Here is a 19,431-nt window from a genome sequence, read left to right as displayed (position 1 = left end):
CCTAGAGAGAAGGTAGTATCTAGAGAGAGAGACTCAACAATGCTGATTTTGGAAAAGTAAGAGAGAGAAGAGAAAGTGAAAAAGTGATTTGGAAAGTCACAATTTCGGGACTTAAACCCAGTCTCCCGCTCGAGCGTAAAACACCCCGCTCGAGCGTCACTCACAGACTCCCGCTCGAGCATCCGAACTTCCGCTCGAGCGCCGGATGCACTCTCCCAGCATCTATACAGAACCAGGCCTCCGCTCGAGCTTCCAACTCTACGCTCGAGCGGCACTCAGACAACTCCGCTCGAGCGGCCAATCCCACGCTCGAGCGTACAACGCTGCACAGGAAAATACTGAATGGGTGTAATCTCCGCTCGAGCGCCAACACCCCCGCTCGAGCGTACAGGCCAAAATCTGGGTAACTAGTTTTGGTTTCTAAACTCAACCAACCTGTAACAAATCCGCCCAACACATCCTATAACTCAAATACAAAGTAAAGAGGATGAAAACAAGATGATAAACAACTACCAACATCTACGGACACATGTCCGGATCACTGTACAACAAGGGTAAACCCGGGATCGCTATACTTGTGTTATATTAACAATAAATATGTGGGAATCATGAATAGTTTAGGATTTATTCCTAAAGTAAAAAACAAAAACAAAAAAATTGAGAAATGTAAAGTTTGCAGTAAAGAAAAAATTACAAAAGGCCTCATAAAAGTGTTGAAAAAAATACCGAATTGCTAGAATTATTTCATACTGATTTGTGTGAGTTTGAAAGAATTTTAACTCGTGGTGGTAACCGATATTTTATCACTTTTATTGATGATTTTTTAAAATACACAAACGTATATTTATTAAAAAAATAAAAGTGATGCTTTTGAGAAATTTAAAGAATTCATTTTTGAAGTAGAAAATTAATTCGGTAAAAAGATTAAGAGAATTAGAAGCAATAGAGGCAGGGAGGATGAATCTCTAGGATTCAACTCTTTTGTTTAGTCATTGGGAATTATTCATGAGACTACTCCACCATATTCACCTTCATCTAATGGCGTAGCTGAAAGAAAAAATAGAACGTTAATTGACTTGACGAATACTATGCTTATTGATTCAGGTGCTCCTTTAAATCTTTGGGGCGAGGTTATTTTAACAGCTTGCCATGTGATAAATAGAGTGCCACACAAAAAGACTAAAATTGTACCTTATGAGTTATACTTATGGACATGTGTATGGATAAGGTTAAAAGGAAGTCACACCAGAGCCCAATCTCCTTACTGAATTAATGAAGAATTTAGTAGGTTGCCAGAGAGACTTCCATGTATTTGTTAAATTTCAACCAGATCTCACTATTAGAGAAGGAATTCCTTTTATTATATTAACTAATGGGGACAGTAGTTGGTTAGAGGCAATGTCCTAAAAAATGAGACAATGGTTTGATGTTAATGTAACCACTGTCATGATTAATGAAATTTTTTATTAATTTTATTTATGAAACTACTCAAAGTTTTATTTACTTACTACATTTCCCTTATCATCAACTATTACATTTTGAGTCACATCACTATTTTTTACACTAATGATTACATTTCGTAAAACATTAGAAAATTCTACGAGGTCTATAACAGCTGATTCTCTACGATCAACTTCCTCTTTGCTAACGCCAACCTCCGAAATCAACTCCACCTCTGCATACATCAATCTCAGACAAATTTAGACGACCTCTGCGTTCATAAATAATTGAACCACTTTTCCCAAAACCTCCTAACAACAAATCTCTTCGCCTCTCTAGTAAACCCACAGACTTAGTCCGTGTCAGAATCGGAATGGCCTTCCTTGGAGAACAATGCCAAACATCAACATTTTGGTATTGTCCTCGAACGAAAGCCATTCCGATTCTAAGACGGACTAAGTTTGTGGGTTTACCGGAGAGGCGAAGAGATTTGTTGTTAGGAGGTTTTAGAGAAAGTGGTTCAGTTATTCATGAACGCAGAGGTCATTTGAGTTTGTCTGAGATTGATGTACGCAGAGGTGGTGATGACACTAGTGATGTTGATCCTGGTCCGTCGATTTTGGAGGTTGGTGTTAGCAAGTTGATCGTAGAGGATCAGTTGTTATGGACCCCGCAAAATTTTCTAATGTTTTACGAAATGTAATCATTAGTGTAAAAAATAGTGATGTGACTCAAGATGTAATAATTGATGATAAGGGAAATGTAATAAGTAAATAAAACTTTGAGTGGTTTTATAAATAAAATTAATAAAAATTTTCATTAATCATGACAGTGGTTACATTAACATCAAACCATTGTCTCATTTTTGGGGACATTGCGTCTAACCAACTACTGTCTCCATTAGTTAATATAATACATGGAATTCTTCCTCTAATAGTGAGATCTAGTTGGAATTTAACAAATACATGGAAATCTCTCTAGCAACCCACTAAATTCTTTATTAATTTAGTAGGGACTGTCGAGTATTTGATGTCGTCTATGACATTGTAGACAGCGTCTTGATCGTAGTCCTTGAAGCTTATTCTGCCAGAGACGAAATTGTGTCGTCCGAGACTTCTGGTCCAGGCAGTTTTGCCTGTCCTTGAGGGTCCTTTGAGGTAGAAGGAGACTGGACGGATGGGCCGTTGTTCTGGATCCTGTTATCAGAGGAGGAGGAGAGTTCTTTGTCAGTATATAAATCGTGTATATTATTCCTGTGTATCCCTAATCTAATGTTGTCGTCTTCACTGTAAATAGAGAAACAACAATTTTGACATAATTCGTATTTTACAAAATTCTGACTTACAAACAAAATATTATTTTCTGCCCATTTTTTACTTCTTCATTTAAAAAAGGAAATGAATTAAAGGGGCTAGTATATGGGGGCCGCTCTCGTTTGTAATGATCCCTCGAAAATATTTTTAATTGGGGGTATTTTGTGACGTAATAGGTGGGACATCTTTCTTTGCAAAGAGCAAAGAATTGTCCCTTCATTTCTACTTCTGCAAGTATTCCCCGCTAGAGTTCGTCTCTATTCTTCGATGGACTTTTCCCCTTCGATGAAAATTCTCCCCATTCGATGAACTCGCCCCCTTTCTGTATATACTGTCAACTTACTATTGGAGAGTGGAGCTTTTCTATATTTGGATGATAGATTCTACCGTTGGTTCCTATGAGATCGAAAAGTCTGGGGTTGGTAGTTTGGATCTTCTTTGTGAATTGAACCATGGCATGAAGGTGAAGGTTTCCATCTTCGTGGAGCTCCCTTGCGACAAGTGTATAGTATGGCTGACAAACTAGTTAGAGAAGGGATTGGAGGAGTTCTAAGAGTTGTTCTTTTGGGCATGGGCATTGTGGGTAGGTGAGGAAAATATTCTTGGCATAGAAACGGAAAGAGGCTTGACTAGGCATTTTGTAATGGTAAACAGTGAACTCACATCAACCGTACAAGGCCTTCCTATTAGTTAAAAAATCCAGTGTGAATGGTGTGAGTGGTGTGACTGGGGGGCACTGTATTAATATTACCAGCACCCCCCCTCCCCGCTGATCTGGGCCGTCCATTATTATACTTATGGACACGTGTATGGATGTGGTTAAAAGGAAGTCACACCTGGGCCCAGGTGTCAGTGGTGTATGTACTTTTGATTCCTTTGCCAGATAATGCTATACACGTGTCACTTTTCTAGTGGTTTACGTGGTTGTAAAGTAAATATTCTTACAAAATGATAGATATAAAAGCAAAGGCGGGAAAGTAAATGTATTTGAATTATTTTGAATGGGGAATCTTCGCTCTTAATCACGCGGTCCAATTTTGCTATATATTTGGTACTAGAAAACATTTTATGGCAGAGAGGAATATGCTTTTGCAGTGGGATAGCTATTGTGGTGACGTTGTTTTTTGGTGTCTTGTTTTGTCCCTCCTTTTTAGTTTTTTTTGTTGATTTATTTGGTATACAATGTTGTACTCCTTAAAAGAATATCCCGAGAATTACGGGCAGTTCACTCAAATGTGTGTAAATCACTTTTTGACGTGGCAAATAGGACTATGGGAAGAGAGCCGACGGTAAACTTCGGCGAAGTTTGTTCATGGGTGTGAGTAGCAGAGGGAAAAAATATCAAAGGTAAGGTATCTGAAGAGAAGGGTTAGCAGAGGTAAGAGAATCTGCAGAATTCGTAGGATAAAAGATTTGGAGTATTTTATAAAAAATAGAAGGAGTAATGAGCAGCCAATATCGGACTCCCCTTGCGTACCGCCGGTCAAGGACACCGGCGGCCAATGGATATAAGTGGAGTTACCGTGGTTGTGCACCTTTTAAGGCGGCGTATGTTCGCCAACGGTACGTTCAGAATTTTCCCTAATATATTAAGAAGACTAAGAGAGGAGTAAGGAAGTTGTAGCTGTACGATGAACAATTAAGGGACGTTAAATTTGATAATAAATGTGTAGCGAGATTGCTTAATGGTATTGAGTTGGGTAATAAGAGATGTGACCGTCAATCAGACAAGATCGTGGTTAAGGGTATAAAATTAATTGGGAATGTTTAATTGGGACAAGATGTTAAAGAAGAAGCTGTGGTCCACCACATATTGTTTTTCATCATAAGTGATAATAGTTTAGAGTTGGCGAGGGTAGTCCTGAGACTTGAATTGTTGATCCTGACCAATCCAATCGGTTTTGGATGCTAATGAAAATGATATTCAAGCTCGTTAGGGTAAGGACGAAGAGTACGTTCATCACGGGATAGAAGTTGTGGACTGATTCTTCCTAGTTGATGTTTGGACGGACTACAAAGATACGCTGTTGGGAAATGTTGGAAGTATTTAGAAGGGTGCCATATATTTAGTGGTTGCTACTGTCAGTGGAAAATAATGCAAAATTAGTTAAGAAGTCAAATGTACTTTAAGACTGTTTAGATTTATAAATTATGTATTTTTATTTGTAATGTTCAAGTTTTGAATGGAGGTGGACAATACAAAAACTGGTATTGTTGAAGGTGTTTCAGCAAATGATTTCAGTTGTATTGAACTTGCGTTGCTTAATTTATTTTCTCAGCAGGTTAAGATACAAATAAAAGAGTATTAAGGTTGATAAAATATTGATAAAACATTCTCCCCTTTGCGCACCCAATGCCAGTGGGTTGGTCAGAGTAAATATTTATGATCGGAGGTCAGACTAAAATTGTACCTTATGAGTTATGGCGAGGCATAAACCCAGTCTAGGTTATTTGAGGGTATGGGGTTGTTTAGCTTTTGTGAGACTTGCAAATCCTAAACGACCTAAATTGGGTGAACGAGCTACCACATGTGATTTTCTAGGGTATGCGTTGCATAGTATAGTTTATAATATATGCACTTATCATATTCATTAGTTCTATAGCCATTCTCAAGCATGTAGGAATCAAATTTCTCATGCCACTATTTAGGAGCTTGTTTTAAACCATAAATGGATTTAGTTAGCTTACACACCTTTCTTTCTTGGCCAGCTTCACAAAGCCCTTGGGTTGGTCCATGTAAATCTACTCATCTTGATATCCATTTAAAAATGTTGTTTTCACATCCATTTGAAGAATTTTTAAACCATGAATTACAGCCACTGCTATCAACAGTCTTACTCTAGTAACCGGAGAAAAAGTATCAAAGAAATCAAGATCAACTTGTTGCTTAAAACCTTTAGCGACAAGCCTCGTTTTATATTTATCTATAGTTCCATCTTAAGTTTTTTACGAAGGACCCATTTACACCCAATAGTTTTACAACCTGGAAGTAAATCCACTAGCTTCCATGTTTTATTTGAAAGTAGTGAATCTATCTCATCGTGTACAGCCTCTCTCAGTGGGCTTGATCTCCTTAAGAAAAATGAGATATCCGTGCCTCAACCTGATCTAATTGTAACTCATTTTCTTTTCATTATTTATCAATAAAATATAATTTTTCTGGTATTTTCACCAACAATTTTAAGGAGATCAACGCCTTTAATAAAGTTTCCTTTTGTTTGTGGCGCATGCTCTTTTGGAATTCTCTCCAAGATGGCGGTAACATGTCAACAAGTCCTACAACTACCAAGTTGTCACCAATCTTGATGCTTTCAGATCTTACTTCTGCAGCTATCGTTTGGAAATCATGTGCTTGCTCCACAACAGATTTTCCATCCATCATTTGGAAGCGAAAAAAGCGGCCACCTGTATACTTTTTTGCCCCTGCCTCTTCAGTATCATACTTGGTCTGTAAAACTTTCTAAATTTTCTTTGCGAAAGTGTAAGTGGTATCATAATAATCATAAAATTAATCAGCAAGACAATTTAAGAGATAAAAGCAACGAAAAAGAACAACTTATAGGCCATTTGGAAAATGCATAGTCAAGGCCACCAAACTGAGATCATTACTAGCAATGGTCATTAAGAAGGAAGAGTCTCCACTTCAAGAAGGAATTCTTTAAATTTCTCAAAAGCATCACTTTTATTTTTTAATAAATATATGTTTGTATATTTTGAAAAATCATCAATAAAAGTGATAAAATATCGATTACCACCCCGAGTTAAAATTCCTTTAAACTCACACAAATTAGTATGAAATAATTCTAGCAATTCGGTATTTTTCTCAACATTTTTATAAGGCCTCTTGGTAATTTTTGCTTCAAATATTTTTGTCACTTTTGGAATTAATCCTAAACTACTCATGATTCCCACATATTTACTGTTAATATGACATAAACGAGTATGCCAAAAATTAATAGAAGACAACATATAAATGAAACAAAATTTACCTTTGTAGTGGAATTGTCATTACCCTTTTGTATTATTAATGCATCTTGGCCTCTAGCCTCGTCTTTGACTCAGATGCGAGTGATCAACACCTCTAAGGAAGTCTCCTTTTGTTTGTGGTGCATGCTCTTTCGGAATTCTCTCCAAGTATTTTCTAGTTTAACCATTATCTTTACAATGATGAATTTTAACAAATCCATTCTTATTCTTGATGGTGGTACAATGAGGCAAAGTACCTGCCAAATGAGGCAAATATCTTTAATGGTGGATGGAGACCACTTTGATTTTTGGAATGGAGACCATAAATTCATCAAATGGATTTGTAAACATGAAATGAGTAGCATACTATTGTCTGGTACCAAAAATTCATCAAACGTTTACAAATGAGAGTGTAAAGCTGTACTATGCCATCATTGTAAGACACGCTTAGAAATGTGATAGTGAAGTACTCAACGTAACCATGAATAATGTCACGCATACTAATGAATGAAATAATGTGAACAAAAATATAAATGAAAATGTGCTACGTGAATCTTGACAACCAAACCACTACAAACACGAACGAGTGGTTTCAAATGGTAACATGAAACCACAACCACACCCCCAAATCATGTTACTGGCATTGTTTGACTCCCTGTGACAATGTACAAACAGTGTCCCATGAATATCTAGACACATTCACAAACCTTAAAGTACATCAAAATAGGACGTGGCACCAGCCACGTTCGACAACTTACTTTTATTACTGAATGCAAACAACCAAACGACACCGTAGCACAACATGACATTATACACATAATCCAACTTACATGTGCTGCCACCCACATTAAAAAGTAATTTACCATTTGGTCACAATCACATCCAGAAACTGGACAACACATAACACAATGACGTGGCACCATTCACATCCGACAACTTATTTTTTTAAGTTAATGCCCAACACCAAACGACATCGTACCACAACGTAAACCCCCAAAAAACAATCTAACCAACACGATAATTTGCATGGTTCGAAAAAAAAAAAAAAAACTAATAGACCACATACCCCGCAATACAACAACGAATCAAGCACAAAACACCCAGATTGGACAACCTGCTGAACCCCCATCCTACAACACCAACAACTAAGTCACATAACACACAATCGACAACCCCCACATATGTACTATCTTCAAATCGAGAACTATAAAACTTGTATTTCTCATAAAACTCACAAAACATACAACTACCATTACATATTCTGACTGAAATAAAGTGAAATTATCCAAAATCCCATATTCATATAAACCCTACTTATGGGTTGTTAATCAAAATCAAATGAATAAACATTGCAAAACAGGAGAAAAGCCACACTTACGTTTTGGAGCCATCATTCCTCATCGTTCACCGGAGACGGTATTTCGTTAGAACCTTCCCGTCGAACGTGGCAGTCGAATCGCGCCCCTTCTCCTCTCGGTGGTGGGTTTCGAAATGTCCTCAAATGAATCAACCGTTCACATTAGAATAGAGCCACGAAACATATCTAATTTATTTTGTTTCCTAAAATTTTGCCTAACTGAACTTGTAATCTCCACATATCACATGTATTTTGAATTTCAAATACTTATCCACATGGATATGATATATGGTAACATATAATTTCCTATATATGGTTTTGGCATTATTTATGATATTAACAACTACTATTAAGGGTAAATGTATCAACTAACTTCGCATAGGACTTATGGGAATATAAGGCTCTATTTGTTTTTGTTTTCAAACTAGTTTTCTGGATACAGGTTTGTGCATGATGTTTGGATAAAGTTGTAGAATTAATTTTCCACAACTCTACAGAGAACTCTGTCAAACAGAGCACGTTTTTCAATTTTTTTTTAAATTTGGGCTAACCGGTCGTCCGGTCGGTCGACCAGCCAATTGATCGAAATAGTGATTTTTTTTTTTTTTTTGGCAATTGATATGTTAATATTTATATATTCAAAAAAAATATTTTCTGAATTTTTTAAAATTTTTTATGTGTTTTAAAATAATTTTGAGTTGTATATTTGGTTATGAGTTGTAAGTTTGTGTATCAAATATCAAATGTCACATCAAATATTCCCAACTCAATACAAAACTCTTTTCAAAATTCTCACCAAACAAATTTTCTACGCTCAAATCATAATTCCAAATCTCACAAACTCAAAATACAACGCATACTCTCAAATCATAATTACAAAACTCTACCAAGCGCAACCTAAGTTTTTACTTAGGACCATATGTAACATAAGTCTCCTAAATAGGACTTATAAATAATTTTCCCAAAATTTAAAACCAAACATCACAAAACTACTATAAAAAAAAATAAAAAAATAAAAAGAATCATAGAAAGGCTATGTGTGGTAATAGGTTGAATTAGTCAATAAATTACTAAAAGATTAAAATCATATAAAAAGTTAAAAATTCATTTTCATTCTTTTTACATTTTGTGCATTTAAAAAAACGAAAAATTAAAAATTTATTTCAAACATCTTAATTTTTTACTTCATATTTTAATTAAAAAATTATTTCTCAAACCAAACCAAAGTCATAAGTCAACCCTAAGTCATAAGTCGACCATGCGTGATGGAGAGATGCCCATTACCAACTAATCTTTTTAAATTTTTATTAATTTTTCTTTTAATGTTGACCCATTCATTAATAAGAAGTCACGGCAACAAACTTTTTCCAACTATGCAGTTTCTTGGATAATGCCTATGTCTACTTGCTTTGTAATTTTCTACCCGTGTCATACACGAATTTTGTTTGAAATTTGATTCCTGTTTTCGAGAAAATTATGTAGATCTCTTGGGACATTTAAAAAAATATATAATAAGTGACATAAATTTGACATAAACAAATAATTATATATATTTTTTTTAAACTGGGGATGTGTCCCTAATAAAATTACACGACAATGTCTATATAAGACATTAAAGTTCTTTAATTTTCAACATATGAATTTGGGTTCCATCTCTTGTTTATTTATGTATTATTTTCATATACATTTTTTATCATAAACAATTTATTAACCTTTTCAATGTGTGCAAACGTCGGCAAGACTAACAGTAATTTGGATTGTATCTTAGAGTTGTCTAGTGTCCGTTAATACATTTGCGTAAGTAGATAATAACAACTTTGGAAAAGTGATTACGTGTCTCTCATAATTACAAGTCAAGGTTTATTCAATTTCCTTTTGATTTACATATTTACAATATATTTATTGATTTTTGTGTAGTAATATTTATGTTTTATTGTATAAAATTTCCCTCAACATTTTGTAACAAAGCCCAGATGACAACAATGAAGTGAGTAGCAGACAGCACTGGCCAACAACTTCTAGTGTTCTTGGCACTGGTGGAATTGACAAGAAGTACACCCTCTTAATTTTTCCATACACAAAGGATTTCCAACACGATGACACACCTTCACCTTGCTTATTCATAGTAAGGTTTTTTTTTTTTAATCACAACTTATTTAAGCTATGTTTGTCTTATAAGTTGTAAGTAAAAACTATACCAAACAAACATAAACTTTCAACATAAAAAAGAGAGAGCTATAAGTAGTGCCGTAAACTGCACCAAACAGCGTTGTTCATATACTAGAAGTCAGTGATTTCTCAACACAATGTTCCACCAATCTTACCAAGTTCAGATGGTGAGTGATGCATATTATCTTGACTTGGTCAGCCAAGAAAAAGACTTCTTGACATGGCCTAAGCCATCAAGATGCTTCACTGCAACTTTTTTGCCATTGCTTAGAAGAGAGTTCCCTCGAAGATCAAAGCCCATATCCGCCTTGCCAAAGTATCCTTTTGAAGTTATATCAGTCAGTGACTTTGAGCTCAATCCTAAGAGAATCTCATGGCCATTCCTGGCACTTTTTGATCAAAACAATCCTCCTCAGTTTCATCACTTCCTCTTTGCTTCCTTGCAAAAAGGAAAACACATACCGAAACTATATATGATACATAGACTAAGCAAAAAAAAGAAATGCTCCGAGGCTGGATACCAGTTTAATTACAAGTCTGATTGTTGACTTAACTTGCATTTTATATTGACCTCCATTCAGATCATCTTTGTTAGTATATATAGAGCATTTTCCACTTGAATTTTTATTGCACACTTCACTTGAACAAAACAGAGCATCCTTGCAAGAGCAGTTACTTAAACATGTTGCTTGCAACTACTCTTCGTGTCTGTGTATTCATAGTATTTGACCTGACATGGATGGATCAAGGGAGGGTGAGGGGAAGCGGTTGCACCCCCAAAATTGTAAAAACTAGGCCTTGTTTGGTTTGTTTTTGAGAAACAAAATTTGAAGAAAATTTTCTAAAATTTTGTCTAGTGTAGGAATTTTGGAAATTTTTTTTTCCATAATCACTTTCTCTCTCCTACACATCAATCAATCACTTTTTCTCTCTCATCTCTCCTTCTCAATCACTTTTTCTTTCACACACATCTACTCAAGTACAATAAAATATCAAATCATCCCAAACTCCCATACTCCAAAATTATTTCCAAAATATACAACCAAACAAACCAAAAAGAATTCTAAATTCTTTCCCCAAATTTTTTTTTGAAAATTTATCTCTCAAAGCCAAACCAAACACACATGTATATTATACAGGTAATAGTAAGTAACATTGTTTAGCTCTACGAGCTTCTGATATTTTGAAGCTTTGCAGGATAAGGGAGTAATTTCAGAATATCCAAGATTATGATGCTTATCATTTATCTTCATCAAATGGGCCAAATGCAGTCCACACTGGCCACACTATCGTACATTACTACTGCATACTAGAGGTGGTTCAAGGGGTAGGCAACTCAAGCGCCCAATTAGGCACTCTGAGTAAAAGGACCTTACCTACTATATATTCAGTACAAAATATATATACATAAAAGACCTTAGAGGATTTGGGTGAGTGAACTTGCAATTTTACCAAGACCTTTCACTAAATTAAGCAGAAACACAACTCTTAGATAAGTTTTGTACAAATTTCAAACTACAACCAAATTGTAAGATTTATTAGCAAAATTTGTACAAGACTTAAGTTAGAATGGTGTGAATAGGAAATTTTACAAAGCTTTCATGGCATGTTTTGACAGTTTTCTTCCTTTGTATTGCAATGTTTCTAGAGTAAATCGAAATCCTAAAACTTATCAGTCCAAGAAAAAGAAAAAGAAAAAGAAAAAAAAAAGGTGAGAGAAAAACAAAAACTTTAAACAATCAACTCTAATTTGTTTCCTAGTCTACTTTCTTTACCTTGGTCCTGATAAAGTTGATGCAAATAAAGGAGTAGCAGCATCAATGTGATCCTCTTGGTGACCAGCAACTGTGATTGCTCCTGGTGCAACAGGAGTTGTGAAGCTATAATCCAAATTGCTTTGAACATCTACAGAACCTTCCAAGACCTTCACCACCACTGACATGGAAGGCCTCCTGGAAAAATCACTTTGTAGACACCACACAGCAACCCTCATCATCTCCACGACTTCTGCTCTATGTGTTTGCATGTCATCATTGTATTTATCAACGATATCCAGAAGTCGTTCCTCTTCTGCTTTCCTCTTAAACAGATCTAGCAGGTGCATGTCTTCCTCAGGTTGAGACCTATCCAAATTTTTGCGCCCACATAACATTTCCAAGACCACGACACCAAAGCTATAAACATCTACTTTCTCGGTGATAATTGATCTCAACCACTCAGGAGCCAAATAGCCTGGTGTTCCCCTCATCATTGTTACAACTTGGCTTTGGTCCTTATCAATTAGTTTTGACAATCCAAAATCAGAAATTTTCGCATTGAAGTATTCATCTAAGAGGATGTTTTGGGGTTTAATATCCAAGTGAAATATCTTTTGTCTGCATTCCTCATGGAGATATGTTAGTCCCTTGGCTATATCCATAATGATCTTCTTTCTAGATTGCCACCCAAGAGTTTGCTGCTGGTGCCTTTGGAAGATCCATGTATCCAAGGATCCATTGGACATGTACTCGTAAATTAGAAGCCTATATGATTTTTCAGCACAAAATCCAATTAATCTCACCAAATTGACATGGTGAATGCTGCCTATTGTTTCAACTTCAGCTAAGTATGACTTCTTAACCTGACCAAAACCATTGAGACGCTTCACCGCTACTTTGGTGCCATCGTTTAATGTCCCTTGAAACACTGACCCAAATCCTCCTTCCCCGAGCTTATCATTGAAATTGTTAGTCATGGCTCTCAATTCTTCGTAAGAAAATCTGATAGATGTCCCTGGTACTTGGTCAACAGAGAACTCATCAAAATCCCCAGACTCTTGTTTCTTCTTGAAAAGGAAAATGCAAGAGGCAACCACAAAAAATACACCAAAGAAAGCTCCGAGACTTGAACCCAGTATGATCTTGACTTGCCCTGATTTCTTTTGAGGGGGATTTGTTGGTGAAGGAATAGGATACTGTATAGTCAGAGATTTGTGCACTTTAAGAAACACAGCAACGTTCTGATACGTTGTTCCCTCATTACTAATAAGAGAAAAGATATCAGACAATAATAAGCAACCATCTTGAAACAAAGCAGCTGTGCATGAACAGTTTTTCAAGCAACTCGTCTTGCAATCGTCTAATGCTAATTTTTCATCCCAGTAAATGGAGGATAAGTAATCGTGGGAGTTATAGTAAAAGTAACTAGTATTCTTAAGCTCCAAAATTGTGTGATTTTGATAATGGTCACAAGAAATGGGTGTAACAAGGGAACATCCAAGGCTGGGTTGCCTATAATTTATTTGCCTAAAAGTGCTGTTGGCTTCCTCAAGACAACTGCACTGTCCATTTGAAGAACAGATGCCGTAATTGCCACACGCCATGGGATAACCACAGTTACCAATATCTGATGTCATCAGATCAGCCACCACATTCCAATTCTCTCTATCCCACTCATAAGCCTTCAAATGCCCATCAGGATCCAACCTTATGAACTGAGGTGACGATGATGATGCAACAGGTATTTTCTGCCCCAAAAAGCTTTCACTCTCGAATTTAACATATTTCACATCTAAAAAGGATTTAAAATAGGGCAAGGGTGGACTGGATTCTATATAAGCCACCAAAAAGTTATCGTCCTGAACCGTAAGAGAATACGAACCTCGAGTCCAGTTCGATGAGGATGTACTGGAGGTGAGCTTCTGGTCAAGAAACAAAGTCTGGCCAACAAGTAAGGAGTCAGTTGGATGATCAAATGACTGCCAAACCGTTGCATTGTTTCGATCAAAGAGCACCAAGTTTCCCAATTCGGTGACTTTCATGCCGAAGACGGACTTTGCAGATGTGTTGGTAGACCATACGAAAGTTCCATCGGCGTCTTCCAATCTCAAATCTCCATCTCGAGTGAGTTGTAAAGTGGCGTTAATTTGAACAGGACGGTCCCGATTAGCTGACCAAACAAGTTGAGGGGCATTTATAATGGGAGGGATGTCGGAATACAGATAACTTGTATTTTGGAAGATTGCAACACCGAAGAGGCATGATGATGGCTGAGTTTGTTGAGTAGAAAGGCAATAGAAGCCACACATCATTTGTGACGCATTGGATGGTGATGTTTGGAGGACGGGTGTGAGATTTGAACCCTCAAAAACGGTGGAATTAATGTAAATTGAGGGGTTATTGACCCAAGAAGTAGATAACTTGGCTATTGGAGATGGAGATGGAGATGGTGGAGATGGAGATTGGGCATTATTGTAGAAGGGTAGAGAGGCAATGGAAAAGGTGAAAACAGCAGGAAGGAGATAACAAATAGAGCAAGATGGAGCCATTGGTGGTGGTGGTGGTGGTGGTGGTGGTGGTGGTTTTGGTCTATCCTACAGCTCTGTTTCTTCTACGGAAGAAGAAAGCGGTGAGTTGAAAAGTCACGAGGATTTAATGCACAGCCGGGGGTAAATAAAAGTGAGAAATTAATTTTAAGATTAATTTAATAAAAATAGTTTAAATGAAAAAAATAAAGATGAAGAAATGTATTTTAAATATCATACAATAAATTAATTAAATATTTTAGTATTTTACAATAATTTCTTTATTTAAATAAAGATTAATTTTATTTTTAGGTATAAAAAATGAGAAATTATTTGAATTGCTTATTATTCTCAAATGATTTATTGATCTTTCATTTCCTACATACTAATTTTAATTTATTGTGAGGCAATTAAATTTTTTTTACTTCTATATTTATTTTTTAATTTTTTTTAATCATGTAAGAACAACTTTTTTTTTTAAATATGCTTCGACTAGAAATTTAATAACTCAAAGATAAAATTTAAAATTTGTTAATAATATCTTAACAATTTAGGAATAAATAATTTTCTTACATATGCAAAAATAAGGACAAATTATTAGAAAAAAATAATCCATTTGTTTCAACTTAAAAAAAGAAAAGAAAAAAAATTAAATAATAAATGCATTAATTAAAATTGATAAATATTTTGTTGTTTATATAGTGTGAAATAAACTTTTGTTTGGGGTGTCTTAAATAAGTGCACTTTTTATCTTTTTGGACTAAGTTGTGGAAAAAAATATAGATATTTGGAATAAATTTTTGACTTTTTATGGAAAAAAATGTATTAAAAAATTGTATAAATAAGTGTACAGGGGAATAAAGTAATAGTGTAGGCCGTACAGTTGGAAGCAGCGCTGTAGAGGGTGCGTAGGAGATTGATTCTCTACTTTTCGGGCATAAATTGGTCAGTTCTGTTCGGACCATGAGGGCTCACCATGGGTCCAGTTTTACTAATCGAAACCGTTCAATGTGTAGAACTCGTCGAGTACTATATGCTTGTAAAAAATCACGTTGACTGGATATCGATAGCTATCTGATCGTGTTAGTTTTTTTTGTTAACTGTTAACTATAACACCATCCATTTTTATACAAAACTGATTTGATCATATATTTAGAGATATCCGATAGACGTGATTTTTTATAGGCATATAGTACTAGACGAGTTCTACATATTCAACGGTTCAGATTACCAAAACGAGATCCATGGTGGGCCCCCACGAGTCCAGCTCTACCATCCAATTTAATAAATATTTTACTCCCTATTTCTTTTTTCCCAGTCACTGACGGGCCCATCACGTCATACATTATTGATTGTATTTTTTTTTATTTGTATTATTATGTGGATATTATTTTTTTAATTTTTTTTTTTTTTTGTAAATAGTGTTAACTTTTTGACTTTTGAATAACTTTTTGACTTTTTTACTTTTATAGTGTATGCTAAATCAACCCTAAGTATTGTATTAATTATTAGAATCTTATATTAAACTATTAGGGGTGTGTGTTTGGCGCGATTAAGATATGGGATAGGACTTCATGTATAGTCCAATATTTGGTTAGAAAAATGAAGGCCGGACTATTAGTCCGGTCGGACTAATAATCCTTATATATGGGATAACTCAATCCCATGGAGGGTGTGGGATAGAAATGGATGGATTGAGCGAACTTTTGGATTAGTTAGTTAAATGATAAAATTAACCCTCAAGTATATATAAAATTTATTTCTTTTATTTTTTTTAAACATGTTGAATTATTTTAAACCTATGTAAATTAATCTCATGGTATACTATTAGTCTTCTCTTACTTTTTTTTTTTTGTATTAACAAAATCATAATAAAATATATTTCAAATAAAAAAATAAATTAAATTAAATATATTTTAAATTAAATTAAATAAATTATACTTCAAATTTAAGTATTGTCATCATAAACAATTTAAAAAATATAATTCATAATTTTCAAATCAAACTTGAGATCCACTAAAATAGTCATTTCCATACTTCTAATCCCGTGAGAAAACAAACATAGGATACAGATCATTTCCGGAAAAATAGTTCAAGGATTATGTATCCTAAGACTATCGGTCCATTACATTACAGTCCCTTTATCCAATCCGTCCAAACAAACATGACCTTAGGATATTAAGTTAAAATATGCATGGATTTTTAATAATATATATGAAAAAACCTCAAGGGAGATGAGTAAGAATTTTAATTAAATAGCTCATTAGTTCAAAGGGGCAATATGTTCATTTTGGATAGAAAAGTGTAGACACCCTATTTTGACCGGCCTTAAGACTTGGGCGCTTTCTTCTAAACATCCGATGATGAAAATTGAAACATGCTATTTTACGAATTTATTAGCAGAAAAATCAAATTTAAGCTTTAATGTCAACCTTACACTTGCTTTTGGCCAAATTATTTTAGACCTATTCAAAAATATTTTTCTGAATTTTTTCTTGCTTGAAAAATTTAGCAGTTTTGAAAAAATTGGCTCCTATACCACATGGCAAGCCACATGTTTTTGAGATACCAAAGAGCTAGCCATGTGTTTTAGGTGATTTCTAATTCTATAAATATCCCCCATTTTGTTGTTTGAAAAAAAAAAAAATTGGAAGAGAAAATTTTAGAAAAAGAAAATTTTGTTTCAAAAGTCTTGAGAAGAGAAAATTTTGGTTAAAATAATTTTTGTTTCAGCAAATCTTAAGTCTTTCTATCCACTGATATATACCACTCAAAAATTCTATTAAAGCTTAAACTTGCAACTTTTTGCTAAGCATACTCCATAACCGTGTAGGAGACCTTTGATTTGTTATGGGAAAATGGGTTACAAATAGTATTCTTCCAAAAATAAATAAAGGGAAAAGAAAGGCAGAAGAGCCAATTGATCCCAAATTATGTGGCTGTTAGCTATATATTTTGTAAAAGCCAGTTACAGTTCGACACGTGGCAGAGTAAGGGTAATAAAGGAAGGTTATTCAAGCCTTCAATTCTGATCGTACACGTGGCAAAAATATTGGTCCTCACATGATATGAGTAACACTAGATCAATAACGGGATGCAAGATGACATAGCTTCAACGGTTACTCATATTCAAATTCAAGTACAAGAGGGAAGCTCAACTGCCAGTAATGGCGTAATGGAGCTACTTGTAAGGAAGCATGATCAGCGATCATGGAGGAGCAGTTCGACGGTTCGAAGTGCAGTTCGAAGGTCATCACTGACGAGTATAAATAGCAGGGCAGCCCCCAAAAAAAAGGAGAACGGAACTCAGATCATACAAATCAGTCATTTACTTCATATATTTTCTTTTCCAGTCTTTTATATTTCCAGTCTTTAAATACCTGTTCTTTAAATACCCGCACTGCACTTCGATTCATAGGAGTAGCTTCAAGTAGATTCAAGTAGATTGCTGTTGTAAACCTCTCCGAGGCTGAGTTTGGACCATTGTAAGTGTTCATTTTTATGAAATATTTCAATTGTTCTTCATATTACTGTTATTTCTCTTAATTTCTCCTAAGTCAAGCCACCAGTAAAAGTCCTCTTCATTGAGGCTGAAAAGAACTAAAACACAATCGTCTGATAATTGGTTGGCAATCACAATTTCTGTAAGGACTGATTGATCCTTGCTGGCACGCTCACATTTACAAAAATACCCTTCGAAAAGCCAAAAAGCCAACATATATTTTTGGCACGCCCAGTGGGACCTAATTAAAAATGGCTAGAAGAAGACGACAAGGAGAAAATGAACGCTTGGAAGAAGGCGTGGAAGGAGAGGTAGAAATACCAAATCCAGAGGATAATGTGGTAACACATCCTGTGGAAACTCCTATATTGTCAGAACCTATGGTCGAACAGACCAGTACTTCTAGACAAGAACCATATGTTCATATTATTGGACGAAACCAAGGAATTAGACCATCCACTATGCCATTTACTCAACCAACAAATCCATGGGATGGTTTAGTAGATGCCATGGGACAATAATTAATGAACACAATGGAAAGGTGGGCAACATCCTTTTTGGATCGAATGAATAACCACCAACCAACAAACACAAGACACACGGAGGAAGTTGTAAATGTCCCCCAACAAAGATTGGCTAGAGAAAAACAGCCTATGCAAGTTAATGGACATTCTAATGGTCAAACTAGTACCCAAAACTTTGAAAGACCATCACCTCAGTCTTGGTATGAACCCATTTCAAGGCCTATAGCAGGCCAAAATGCCTCAGTACTTAATAATGAAGCCACACAAGTTGGTGAATCTGGCCAAGTACAAGAAACTGGCATAAGAATGGTTACAAATCCCATGTTCGAAGCCATACCTGGCACAAGGGGGTACACTAATCCCTTATTCGAATTTACACCCGGGGGGTTGGAGGGTTTTCCTACAAATGGCAGAAACACAACACCTGTTCCAGCACCTTTTGCAGGTCCTTTCGCAGGTCATGCTCAAAGGGGTTACCCATACCCTCAACAGCAACCTGCACCGCAAGGACAACCAGCCCCAAATTTACCACCTTATGGACCTAGAGGACCACAAGCACAAGTTTGTCCACCAAATCCTGTGTTTGCCCCTCCAGTAGTGGTTCAGCAGGCACAAAATATGGTCCCTAGAGACCAGATTGCTGATATTGTTAGGGAGATATGTCGACCAATGGCTCGGGGGGTCCAGACTCCTATATACAGAAAACCATACCCAGAATGGGTAGATAGGGTACATGAATACCCAAGAGGATTCAGAATACCAGATTTTACTCTATTTTATGGAACTGGAAATCAGTCAACTGTAGAGCATATTGCTAGATTTGCTGCTCAATGCGGTGAATTCACTAATCATGATTATATGAAACTGAGATTATTTCC

General features: G+C 35.6%; 1 protein-coding gene across 1 annotated transcript; it reads right to left on the bottom strand.

Annotated features, from left to right (window-relative positions):
- Positions 1–10,161: 10,161 nt before the first annotated feature.
- LOC114275540 (G-type lectin S-receptor-like serine/threonine-protein kinase SD2-5) lies at positions 10,162–14,648 on the bottom strand. Its single transcript, XM_082883523.1, has 2 exons — positions 12,021–14,648; positions 10,162–10,684 (listed from the first exon to the last, which is right to left on the bottom strand). The coding sequence occupies exons 1-2, from the start codon at positions 14,549–14,551 to the stop codon at positions 10,606–10,608; spliced, it is 2,610 nt and encodes an 869-aa protein (XP_082739649.1). The 5' UTR covers positions 14,552–14,648; the 3' UTR covers positions 10,162–10,605.
- Between the last annotated feature and the right edge of the window lie 4,783 nt (positions 14,649–19,431).

Source organism: Camellia sinensis, chromosome 8, assembly GCF_055761805.1.
Source record: "Camellia sinensis isolate YWXY chromosome 8, ASM5576180v1, whole genome shotgun sequence".
Lineage (NCBI taxonomy): Eukaryota > Viridiplantae > Streptophyta > Magnoliopsida > Ericales > Theaceae > Camellia > Camellia sinensis.
Note: the sequence above shows the minus strand (reverse complement) of the source record. Positions and strands in the feature narration are given on the sequence as shown.

Coding starts and splice junctions, on each gene's coding strand:
- LOC114275540 (XM_082883523.1), bottom strand. CDS start 14,551: ATGGCTCCATCTTGCTCTATTTGTTATCTCCTTCCTGCTGTTTTCACC. Junction 10,685..12,020: donor TCAACTTTATCAGGACCAAG/GTAAAGAAAGTA, acceptor CCTTTTTGCAAG/GAAGCAAAGAGGAAGTGATG.